A 12,882-nucleotide genomic window follows, 5' to 3' on the forward strand; every position below is an offset into this window, starting at 1 on the left:
AGAGAGAGAGGAGGGCTACATGCTGTATCAGAGAGAGAGGAGGGCTACATGCTGTATCAGAGAGAGAGGGAGGGCTACATCCTGTATCAGAGAGAGAGGAGGGCTACATGCTGTATCAGAGAGAGAGAGAGGAGGGCTACATGCTGTATCAGAGAGAGAGAGGAGGGCTACATGCTGTATCAGAGAGAGAGAGAGGAGGGCTACATGCTGTATCAGAGAGAGAGGAGGGCTACATGCTGTATCAGAGAGAGAGTGAGAGGAGGTCTACATCCTGTATCAGAGAGAGAGGAGGGCTACATGCTGTATCAGAGAGAGAGTGAGAGGAGGTCTACATCCTGTATCAGAGAGAGAGGAGGGCTACATGCTGTATCGAGAGAGAGAGAGAGAGAGGAGGGCTACATATTGTATCAGAGAGAGAGGAGGGCTACATGCTGTATCAGAGAGAGAGAGAGGAGGGCTACATGCTGTATCAGAGAGAGAGAGGAGGGCTACATGCTGTATCAGAGAGAGAGAGGAGGGCTACATGCTGTATCAGAGAGAGAGAGGAGGGCTACATGCTGTATCAGAGAGAGAGAGGAGGGCTACATGCTGTATCAGAGAGAGAGAGGAGGGCTACATGCTGTATCAGAGAGAGAGAGGAGGGCTACATGCTGTATCAGAGAGAGAGAGGAGGGCTACATGCTGTATCAGAGAGTGAGGAGGGCTACATGCTGTATCAGAGAGAGAGGAGGGCTACAAGCTGTATCAGAGAGTGAGGAGGGCTACATGCTGTATCAGAGAGAGAGGAGGGCTACATGCTGTATCAGAGAGAGAGGAGGGCTACATGCTGTATCAGAGAGAGAGAGGAGGTCTACATGCTGTATCAGAGAGAGAGGAGGGCTACATGCTGTATCAGAGAGTGAGGAGGGCTACATGCTGTATCAGAGAGAGAGGAGGGCTACAAGCTGTATCAGAGAGTGAGGAGGGCTACATGCTGTATCAGAGAGAGAGGAGGGCTACATGCTGTATCAGGAGAGAGAGGAGGGCTACATGCTGTATCAGAGAGAGAGAGGAGGGCTACATGCTGTATCAGAGAGAGAGGAGGGCTACATGCTGTATCAGAGAGAGAGGAGGGCTACATGCTGTATCAGAGAGAGAGGAGGGCTACAAGCTGTATCAGAGAGAGAGGAGGGCTACATGCTGTATCAGAGAGAGAGGAGGGCTACATGCTGTATCAGAGAAAGAGAGGAGGGCTACATGCTGTATCAGAGAAAGAGAGGAGGGCTACATGCTGTATCAGAGAGAGAGGAGGGCTACATGCTGTATCAGAGAGAGAGGAGGGCTACATGCTGTATCAGAGAGAGAGGAGGGCTACATGCTGTATCAGAGAGAGAGTGAGAGGAGGTCTACATCCTGTATCAGAGAGAGAGGAGGGCTACATGCTGTATCAGAGAGAGAGTGAGAGGAGGGCTACATGCTGTATCAGCGAGAGAGTGAGAGGCGGTCTACATCCTGTATCAGAGAGAGAGGAGGGCTACATGCTGTATCAGAGAGAGAGAGAGGAGGGCTACATGCTGTATCAGAGAGAGAGGAGGGCTACATGCTGTATCAGAGAGAGAGAGGAGGGCTACATGCTGTATCAGCGAGAGAGAGAGAGGAGGGCTACATGCTGTATCAGAGAGAGAGAGGAGGGCTACATGTTGTATCGAGAGAGAGAGGAGGGCTACATGCTGTATCAGAGAGAGAGGAGGGCTACATGCTGTATCAGAGAGAGAGAGGAGGGCTACATGTGTATCAGAGAGAGAGAGGAGGAGGCTACATGCTGTATCAGAGAGAGAGAGAGGAGGGCTACATGCTGTATCAGAGAGGAGAGGAGGGCTACATGCTGTATCAGAGAGAGAGAGAGGAGGGCTACATGCTGTATCAGAGAGAGAGAGAGGAGGGCTACATGCTGTATCAGAGAGAGAGAGGAGGGCTACATGCTGTATCAGAGAGAGAGAGGAGGTGCTACATGCTGTATCAGAGAGAGAGAGGAGGGCTACATGCTGTATCAGAGAGAGAGAGGAGGGCTACATGCTGTATCAGAGAGAGAGAGAGGAGGGCTACATGCTGTATCAGCGAGAGAGAGAGAGAGAGAGGAGGTCTACATGCTGTATCAGAGAGAGAGAGAGGAGGGCTACATGCTGTATCAGAGAGAGAGAGGAGGGCTACATGCTGTATCAGAGAGAGAGAGGAGGGCTACATGCTGTATCAGAGAGAGAGAGGAGGGCTACATGCTGTATCAGAGAGAGAGGAGGGCTACATGCTGTATCAGAGAGAGAGGAGAGGAGGGCTACATGCTGTATCAGAGAGAGAGAGAGAGGAGGGCTACATGCTGTATCAGAGAGAGGAGAGAGGAGGGCTACATGCTGTATCAGAGAGAGAGAGGAGGGCTACATGCTGTATCGAGAGAGAGAGAGGAGGGCTACATGCTGTATCGAGAGAGAGGAGGGCTACATGCTGTATCAGAGAGAGAGAGGAGGGCTACATGCTGTATCAGAGAGAGAGTGAGAGGGAGGGCTACATGTTGTATCGAGAGAGAGAGAGGAGGGCTACATGTTGTATCAGAGAGAGAGGAGGGCTACATGCTGTATCAGAGAGAGAGAGAGAGGAGGGCTACATGCTGTATCAGAGAGAGAGAGAGAGGAGGGCTACATGCTGTATCAGAGAGAGAGAGAGGAGGGCTACATGCTGTATCAGAGAGAGAGAGGAGGGCTACATGCTGTATCAGAGAGAGAGAGGAGGGCTACATGCTGTATCAGAGAGAGAGGAGGGCTACATGCTGTATCAGAGATAGAGAGGGCTACATGCTGTATCAGAGAGAGAGGAGGGCTACATGCTGTATCAGAGAGAGAGAGGAGGGCTACATGCTGTATCAGAGAGAGAGAGGAGGGCTACATGCTGTATCAGAGAGAGAGAGGAGGGCTACATGCTGTATCAGAGAGAGAGGAGGGCTACATGCTGTATCAGAGAGAGAGAGGAGGGCTACATGCTGTATCAGAGAGAGAGAGGAGGGCTACATGCTGTATCAGAGAGAGAGGAGGGCTACATGCTGTATCAGAGAGAGAGGAGGGCTACATGCTGTATCAGAGAGAGAGAGGAGGGCTACATGCTGTATCAGAGAGAGAGAGAGGAGGCTACATGCTGTATCAGAGAGAGAGAGGAGGGCTACATGCTGTATCAGAGAGAGAGAGAGGAGGGCTACATGCTGTATCAGAGAGAGAGAGAGAGGAGGCTACATGCTGTATCAGAGAGAGAGGAGGGCTACATGCTGTATCAGAGAGAGAGAGAGGAGGGCTACATGCTGTATCGAGAGAGAGAGAGGAGGGCTACATGCTGTATCAGAGAGAGAGAGAGGGCTACATGCTGTATCAGAGAGAGAGGAGGGCTACATGCTGTATCAGAGAGAGAGGAGGGCTACATGCTGTATCAGAGAGAGAGAGGAGGGCTACATGCTGTATCAGAGAGAGAGAGAGGAGGGCTACATGCTGTATCAGAGAGAGAGAGGAGGGCTACATGCTGTATCAGAGAGAGAGAGGAGGGCTACATGCTGTATCAGAGAGAGAGGAGGGCTACATGCTGTATCAGAGAGAGAGAGGAGGGCTACATGCTGTATCAGAGAGAGAGAGGAGGGCTACATGCTGTATCAGAGAGAGAGAGGAGGGCTACATGCTGTATCAGAGAGAGAGAGGAGGGCTACATGCTGTATCAGAGAGAGAGAGGAGGGCTACATGCTGTATCAGAGAGAGAGAGGAGGGCTACATGCTGTATCAGAGAGAGAGGAGGGCTACATGCTGTATCAGAGAGAGAGGAGGGCTACATGCTGTATCAGAGAGAGAGAGGAGGGCTACATGCTGTATCAGAGAGAGAGAGGAGGGCTACATGCTGTATCAGAGAGAGAGAGGAGGGCTACATGCTGTATCAGAGAGAGAGAGGAGGGCTACATGCTGTATCAGAGAGAGAGAGGAGGGCTACATGCTGTATCAGAGAGAGAGAGGAGGGCTACATGCTGTATCAGAGAGAGAGAGGAGGGCTACATGCTGTATCAGAGAGAGAGAGAGGGGGCTACATGCTGTATCAGAGAGAGAGAGGAGGGCTACATGCTGTATCAGAGAGAGAGAGGAGGGCTACATGCTGTATCAGAGAGAGAGAGGAGGGCTACATGCTGTATCAGAGAGAGAGGAGGGCTACATGCTGTATCAGAGAGAGAGGAGGGCTACATGCTGTATCAGAGAGAGAGGAGGAGGGCTACATGCTGTATCAGAGAGAGTGAGAGAGGAGGGCTACATGCTGTATCAGAGAGAGTGAGAGAGGAGGGCTACATGCTGTATCAGAGAGAGAGAGAGAGGAGGGCTACATGCTGTATCAGAGAGAGAGAGAGGAGGGCTACATGCTGTATCAGAGAGAGAGAGGAGGGCTACATGCTGTATCAGAGAGAGAGAGAGGAGGGCTACATGCTGTATCAGAGAGAGAGAGAGGAGGGCTACATGCTGTATCAGAGAGAGAGGAGGTCTACATGCTGTATCAGAGAGAGAGAGGAGGGCTACACGCTGTATCAGAGAGAGAGAGGAGGGCTACACGCTGTATCAGAGAGAGAGAGGAGGGCTACATGCTGTATCAGAGAGAGAGAGAGAGAGGAGGGCTACATATTGTATCAGAGAGAGAGGAGGGCTACATGCTGTATCAGAGAGTACACGCTGTATCAGAGAGAGAGAGGAGGGCTACACGCTGTATCAGAGAGAGAGAGGAGGGCTACATGCTGTATCAGAGAGAGAGAGGAGGGCTACATGCTGTATCAGCGAGAGAGAGAGAGAGGAGGGCTACATTGCTGTATCAGAGAGAGAGGAGGGCTACATGCTGTATCAGAGAGAGAGAGAGGAGGGCTACATGCTGTATCAGAGAGAGAGGAGGGCTACATGTTGTATCAGAGAGAGAGAGGAGGGCTCCATGCTGTATCAGAGAGAGTGAGAGAGGGGGGCTACATGCTGTATCAGAGAGAGAGAGAGAGGAGGGCTACATGCTGTATCAGAGAGAGGGAGAGAGAGGAGGGCTACATGCTGTATCAGAGAGGGAGAGAGAGGAGGGCTACATGCTGTATCAGAGAGAGAGGAGGGCTACATGCTGTATCAGAGAGAGAGAGGAGGTCTACATGTTGTATCAGAGAGAGAGGAGGGCTACATGCTGTATCAGAGAGAGAGAGAGGAGGGCTACATGCTGTATCAGAGAGAGAGAGAGGAGGGCTACATGCTGTATCAGAGAGAGAGAGAGGAGGGCTACATGCTGTATCAGAGAGAGAGAGGAGGGCTACATGCTGTATCAGAGAGAGAGAGAGGAGGGCTACATGCTGTATCAGAGAGAGAGGAGAGGAGGGCTACATGCTGTATCAGAGAGAGAGAGAGGAGGGCTACATGCTGTATCAGAGAGAGAGAGGAGGGCTACATGCTGTATCAGAGAGAGAGAGAGGAGGGCTACATGCTGTATCAGAGAGAGAGAGGAGGGCTACATGCTGTATCAGAGAGAGAGAGGAGGGCTACATGCTGTATCAGAGAGAGAGAGAGGGGCTACATGCTGTATCAGAGAGAGAGAGAGGAGGGCTACATGCTGTATCAGAGAGAGAGAGAGGAGGGCTACATGCTGTATCAGAGAGAGAGAGGAGGGCTACATGCTGTATCAGAGAGAGAGAGAGGAGGGCTACATGCTGTATCAGAGAGAGAGGGAGGGCTACATGCTGTATCAGAGAGAGAGAGAGGAGGGCTACATGCTGTATCAGAGAGAGAGAGGAGGGCTACATGCTGTATCAGAGAGAGAGAGTAGGGCTACATGCTGTATCAGAGAGAGAGGAGGGCTACATGCTGTATCAGAGAGAGAGAGGAGGGCTACATGTTGTATCAGAGAGAGAGGAGGGCTACATGTTGTATCAGAGAGAGAGAGAGAGAGGAGGGCTACATGTTGTATCAGAGAGAGAGAGAGAGAGGAGGGCTACATGCTGTATCAGAGAGGGAGAGAGAGGAGGCTACATGCTGTATCAGAGAGAGAGAGAGAGGAGGGCTACATGCTGTATCAGAGAGAGAGGAGGGCTACATGCTGTATCAGAGAGAGAGAGGAGGGCTACATGCTGTATCAGAGAGAGAGAGGAGGGCTACATGTTGTATCAGAGTGAGAGAGAGGAGGGCTACATGCTGTATCAGAGAGAGAGATAGAGGAGGGCTACATGCTGTATCATAGAGAGAGGAGGTCTACATGCTGTATCAGAGAGAGAGAGGAGGGCTACACGCTGTATCAGAGAGAGAGAGGAGGGCTACACGCTGTATCAGAGAGAGAGAGGAGGGCTACATGCTGTATCAGAGAGAGAGAGAAAGAGGAGGGCTACATGCTGTATCAGAGAGAGAGGAGGGCTACATGTTGTATCAGAGAGAGAGAGAGAGGAGGGCTACATGTTGTATCAGAGAGAGAGAGAGGAGGTCTACATGTTGCATCAGAGAGAGAGAGAGAGGAGGTCTACATGTTGTATCAGAGAGAGAGGAGGGCTACATGCTGTATCAGAGAGAGAGGAGGGCTACATGCTGTATCAGAGAGAGAGAGGAGGGCTACATGCTGTATCAGAGAGAGAGGAGGGCTACATGCTGTATCAGAGAGAGAGGAGGGCTACATGCTGTATCAGAGAGAGAGGAGGGCTACATGCTGTATCAGAGAGAGAGAGGAGGGCTACATGCTGTATCAGAGAGAGAGAGGAGGGCTACATGTTGTATCAGAGAGAGAGGAGGGCTACATGCTGTATCAGAGAGAGAGAGGAGGGCTACATGCTGTATCAGAGAGAGAGGAGGGCTACATGCTGTATCAGAGAGAGAGGAGGGCTACATGCTGTATCAGAGAGAGAGAGAGAGAGGAGGGCTACATGCTGTATCAGAGAGAGAGGAAGGCTACATGCTGTATCAGAGAGAGAGGAGGGCTACATGCTGTATCATAGAGAGAGGAGGGCTACATGCTGTATCAGAGAGAGAGGAGGGCTACAAGCTGTATCAGAGAGAGAGAGGAGGGCTACATGCTGTATCAGAGAGAGAGGAGGGCTACATGCTGTATCATAGAGAGAGGAGGGCTACATGCTGTATCAGAGAGAGAGAGGGGAGGGCTACATGCTGTATCAGAGAGAGAGGAGGGCTAAAGCTGTATCAGAGAGAGAGAGGAGGGCTACATGCTGTATCAGAGAGAGAGGAGGGCTACATGCTGTATCAGAGAGAGAGAGGAGGGCTACATGCTGTATCAGAGAGAGAGAGAGAGAGGAGGGCTACATGCTGTATCAGAGAGAGAGAGGAGGGCTACATGTTGTATCAGAGAGAGAGAGAGAGGAGGTCTACATGTTGTATCAGAGAGAGAGGAGGGCTACATGCTGTATCAGAGAGAGAGGAGGGCTACATGCTGTATCAGAGAGAGAGGAGGGCTACATGCTGTATCAGAGAGAGAGGAGGGCTACATGCTGTATCATAGAGAGAGGAGGGCTACATGCTGTATCAGAGAGAGAGGAGGGCTACAAGCTGTATCAGAGAGAGAGAGGAGGGCTACATGCTGTATCAGAGAGAGAGGAGGGCTACATGCTGTATCAGAGAGAGAGAGGAGGGCTACATGTTGTATCAGAGAGAGAGAGAGAGAGAGGAGGGCTACATGCTGTATCAGAGAGAGAGAGAGAGAGGAGGGCTACATGCTGTATCAGAGAGAGAGGAGGGCTACGTGCTGTATCATAGAGAGAGGAGGGCTACATGCTGTATCAGAGAGAGAGGAGGGCTAAAGCTGTATCAGAGAGAGAGAGGAGGGCTACATGTTGTATCAGAGAGAGAGAGAGGAGGGCTACATGCTGTATCAGAGTACATGCTGTATCAGAGAGAGAGAGGAGGGCTACATGCTGTATCAGAGAGAGAGGAGGGCTACATGCTGTATCAGAGAGAGAGAGGAGGGCTACATGCTGTATCAGAGAGAGAGGAGGGCTACATGCTGTATCAGAGAGAGAGGAGGGCTACATGCTGTATCAGAGAGAGAGAGAGAGGAGGGCTACATGCTGTATCAGAGAGAGAGGAAGGCTACATGCTGTATCAGAGAGAGAGGAGGGCTACATGCTGTATCATAGAGAGAGGAGGGCTACATGCTGTATCAGAGAGAGAGGAGGGCTACAAGCTGTATCAGAGAGAGAGAGGAGGGCTACATGCTGTATCAGAGAGAGAGGAGGGCTACATGCTGTATCATAGAGAGAGGAGGGCTACATGCTGTATCAGAGAGAGAGAGGAGGGCTACATGCTGTATCAGAGAGAGAGAGGAGGGCTACATGCTGTATCAGAGAGAGAGAGGAGGGCTACATGCTGTATCAGAGAGAGAGGAGGGCTACATGCTGTATCAGAGAGAGAGAGGAGGGCTACATGCTGTATCAGAGAGAGAGAGAGAGAGGAGGGCTACATGCTGTATCAGAGAGAGAGGAGGGCTACATGTTGTATCAGAGAGAGAGAGGAGGGCTCCATGCTGTATCAGAGAGAGTGAGAGAGGGGGGCTACATGCTGTATCAGAGAGAGAGAGAGAGGAGGGCTACATGCTGTATCAGAGAGAGAGAGAGAGGAGGGCTACATGTTGTATCAGAGAGAGAGAGAGGAGGTCTACATGTTGTATCAGAGAGAGAGAGAGAGGAGGTCTACATGTTGTATCAGAGAGAGAGGAGGGCTACATGCTGTATCAGAGAGAGAGGAGGGCTACATGCTGTATCAGAGAGAGAGAGGAGGGCTACATGCTGTATCAGAGAGAGAGGAGGGCTACATGCTGTATCAGAGAGAGAGGAGGGCTACATGCTGTATCAGAGAGAGAGGAGGGCTACATGCTGTATCAGAGAGAGAGAGGAGGGCTACACGCTGTACCAGAGAGAGAGGAGGGCTACATGCTGTATCAGAGAGAGAGAGAGAGGAGGGCTACATGCTGTATCAGAGAGAGAGGAGGGCTACATGCTGTATCAGAGAGAGAGGAGGGCTACATGCTGTATCAGAGAGAGAGGAGGGCTACATGCTGTATCAGAGAGAGAGGAGGGCTACATGTTGTATCAGAGAGAGAGAGAGAGGAGGTCTACATGTTGTATCAGAGAGAGAGGAGGGCTACATGCTGTATCAGAGAGAGAGGAGGGCTACATGCTGTATCAGAGAGAGAGGAGGGCTACATGCTGTATCAGAGAGAGAGGAGGGCTACATGCTGTATCATAGAGAGAGGAGGGCTACATGCTGTATCAGAGAGAGAGGAGGGCTACAAGCTGTATCAGAGAGAGAGAGGAGGGCTACATGCTGTATCAGAGAGAGAGGAGGGCTACATGCTGTATCAGAGAGAGAGAGGAGGGCTACATGTTGTATCAGAGAGAGAGAGAGAGAGAGGAGGGCTACATGCTGTATCAGAGAGAGAGAGAGAGAGAGGAGGGCTACATGCTGTATCAGAGAGAGAGGAGGGCTACATGTTATATCAGAGAGAGAGAGGAGGGCTCCATGCTGTATCAGAGAGAGTGAGAGAGGGGGGCTACATGCTGTATCAGAGAGAGAGAGAGAGAGGAGGGCTACATGCTGTATCAGAGAGAGAGAGAGAGGAGGGCTACATGTTGTATCAGAGAGAGAGAGAGGAGGTCTACATGTTGTATCAGAGAGAGAGAGAGAGGAGGGCTACATGTTGTATCAGAGAGAGAGAGGAGGGCTACATGCTGTATCAGAGAGAGTGAGAGAGGAGGGCTACATGCTGTATCAGAGAGAGAGAGAGAGGAGGGCTACATGCTGTATCAGAGAGAGAGAGAGGGCTACATGCTGTATCAGAGAGAGAGGAGGGCTACATGCTGTATCAGAGAGAGAGGAGGGCTACATGCTGTATCAGAGAGAGAGAGGAGGGCTACATGCTTGTATCAGAGAGAGAGGAGGGGCTACATGCTGTATCAGAGAGAGAGAGGAGGGCTACATGCTGTATCAGAGAGAGAGAGGAGGGCTACATGCTGTATCAGAGAGAGAGGAGGGCTACATGCTGTATCAGAGAGAGAGGAGGGCTACATGCTGTATCAGAGAGAGAGGAGGGCTACATGCTGTATCAGAGAGAGAGAGGAGGGCTACATGCTGTATCAGAGAGAGAGAGTAGGGCTACATGCTGTATCAGAGAGAGAGAGGAGGGCTACATGCTGTATCAGAGAGAGAGGAGGGCTACACGCTGTATCATAGAGAGAGGAGGGCTACATGCTGTATCAGAGAGAGAGGAGGGCTACATGCTGTATCAGAGAGAGAGAGGAGGGCTACATGTTGTATCAGAGAGAGAGAGAGAGAGAGGAGGGCTACATGCTGTATCAGAGAGAGAGAGGAGGGCTACATGCTGTATTAGAGAGAGAGGAGGCTACATGCTGTATCAGAGAGAGAGAGAGAGGAGGGCTACATGCTGTATCAGAGAGAGAGAGGAGGGCTACATGCTGTATCAGAGAGAGAGAGGAGGGCTACATGCTGTATCAGAGAGAGAGAGAGAGGAGGGCTACATGCTGTATCAGAGAGAGAGGAGGGCTACATGCTGTATCAGAGAGAGAGGAGGGCTACATGCTGTATCAGAGAGAGAGAGGAGGGCTACATGCTGTATCAGAGAGAGAGAGAGGAGGGCTACATGCTGTATCAGAGAGAGAGAGAGAGGAGGGCTACATGCTGTATCAGAGAGAGAGAGAGGAGGGCTACATGTTGTATCAGAGAGAGAGAGAGAGGAGGGCTACATGTTGTATCAGAGAGAGAGAGAGAGGAGGGCTACATGCTGTATCAGAGAGAGAGAGAGGAGGGCTACATGTTGTATCAGAGAGAGAGAGAGAGAGAGGAGGGCTACATGTTGTATCAGAGAGAGAGAGAGAGGAGGGCTACATGCTGTATCAGAGAGAGAGAGGAGGGCTACATGCTGTATCAGAGAGAGAGAGGAGGGCTACATGCTGTATCAGAGAGAGAGAGAGGAGGGCTACATGCTGTATCAGAGAGAGAGAGAGAGGAGGGCTACATGCTGTATCAGAGAGAGAGAGAGAGGAGGGCTACATGTTGTATCAGAGAGAGAGAGAGGAGGTCTACATGTTGTATCAGAGAGAGAGAGAGAGGAGGTCTACATGTTGTATCAGAGAGAGAGGAGGGCTACATGCTGTATCAGAGAGAGAGGAGGGCTACATGCTGTATCAGAGAGAGAGAGGAGGGCTACATGCTGTATCAGAGAGAGAGGAGGGCTACATGCTGTATCAGAGAGAGAGGAGGGCTACATGCTGTATCAGAGAGAGAGAGGAGGGCTACATGCTGTATCAGAGAGAGAGGAGGGCTACATGTTGTATCAGAGAGAGAGGAGGGCTACATGTTGTATCAGAGAGAGTGAGAGGAGGGCTACATGCTGTATCAGAGAGAGAGGAGGGCTACATGTTGTATCAGAGAGAGAGGAGGGCTACATGTTGTATCAGAGAGAGTGAGAGGAGGGCTACATGCTGTATCAGAGAGAGAGGAGGGCTACATGTTGTATCAGAGAGAGAGGAGGGCTACATGTTGTATCAGAGAGAGTGAGAGGAGGGCTACATGCTGTATCAGAGAGAGAGGAGGGCTACATGTTGTATCAGAGAGAGAGGAGGGCTACATGTTGTATCAGAGAGAGTGAGAGGAGGGCCCACCTGCTCCAGCATGTCCTTGGGCAGATCCTCGTGTTCGTCCATAGTTAGGATGGCCCTCTTGATCTCCTCATTGGTCAGCTTCAGCCTGCAACACAACAGCATTATCATTACCACAGAGGACTACTGTACATCTAAAATGGTCAATAGGAGAGGACACCAGTTTTACCAGTTAATGTCTTGTTATTGATGTGTTAACAGTTTGTTTTAACAGTAATGTACAGTGCATCCATGTTATGTACTATTTGTGTCGCCTCACACAAAAATCAGTAAGGAAATTTAGAGTTGTAGTATCCATTTTGAAAAGCACTGTAAGTATCAGTCATAAAGAGAGTAAAGTCACAAGCTAAATAACCTGTCCCAAACTTTTAGCAGTTGCAGAAGCAAAGAGTCAGTGTTGTACAGTTGAAGTCAGAAGTTTACATACATTTTAGCCAAATACATTTAATCTCAGTTTTTCACAATTCCTGACATTTAATCCTAGTAAAAATACATGTTTTAGTTAAGTTAGGATCACCACTTCATTTTAAGAATGTGAAATGTCAGAATAATAGTAGAGAGAATAATTTATTTCAGCTTTTATTTCTTTCATCACATTCCCAGTGGGTCAGAAGTTTACATACACTCAATTAGTATTAGGTAGCATTGCCTTGAAATTGTTTAACTTGGGTCAAACGTTTCGGGTAGCCTTCCACATGCTTCCCACAATAAGTTGGGTGAACATTGGCCCGTTCCTCCGGACAGAGCTGGTGTAACTGAGTCAGGTTTGTAGGCCTCCTTGCTCACACAAGCTTTTTCAGTTCTGCCCACATATTTTCTATAGGACGAGGTCAGGGCTTTGTGATGGCCACTCTAATACCTTGACTTTGTTGTCCTTAAGCCATTTTGCCACAACTTTGGAAGTATGCTTGGGGTCATTGTCTATTTGGAAGACCCATTTGCGACCAAGCTTTAACTTCCTGACTGATGTCTTGAGATCTTGCTTCAATATATCCACATAATTGTCCTACCTCATGATGCCATCTATTTTGTGAAGTGCACCAGTCCCTCCTGCAGCAAAACACCCCCACAACATGATGCTGCCATCACCGTGCTTCACGGTTGGGATGGTGTTCTTTGGCTTGCAATCCTCCCCCTTTTTCCTCTAAACATAATGATGGTCATTATGGCCAAACAGTTCTATTTTTGTTTCATCAGACCAGAGGACA

At 50.1% G+C, this 12,882-nt stretch overlaps 1 protein-coding gene across 3 annotated transcripts in view; it reads right to left on the reverse strand.

The window, feature by feature from the left end:
• Nucleotides 1-12,882, reverse strand: part of daam1a (dishevelled associated activator of morphogenesis 1a) — an 89,915-nt gene that overhangs the window by 21,160 nt on the left and 55,873 nt on the right. For all 3 annotated transcript variants that reach the window (XM_082955727.1, XM_082955728.1, XM_082955726.1), the window contains one exon: nt 11,678-11,762. In XM_082955727.1, the coding sequence (XP_082811853.1) occupies nt 11,678-11,762 (85 nt within the window). The remainder of the gene's footprint in view (nt 1-11,677; nt 11,763-12,882) is intronic.

The sequence above is a fragment of the Salmo salar genome, chromosome 09 (assembly GCF_965601325.2).
Source record: "Salmo salar chromosome 09, fSalSal1, whole genome shotgun sequence".
NCBI lineage: Eukaryota > Metazoa > Chordata > Actinopteri > Salmoniformes > Salmonidae > Salmo > Salmo salar.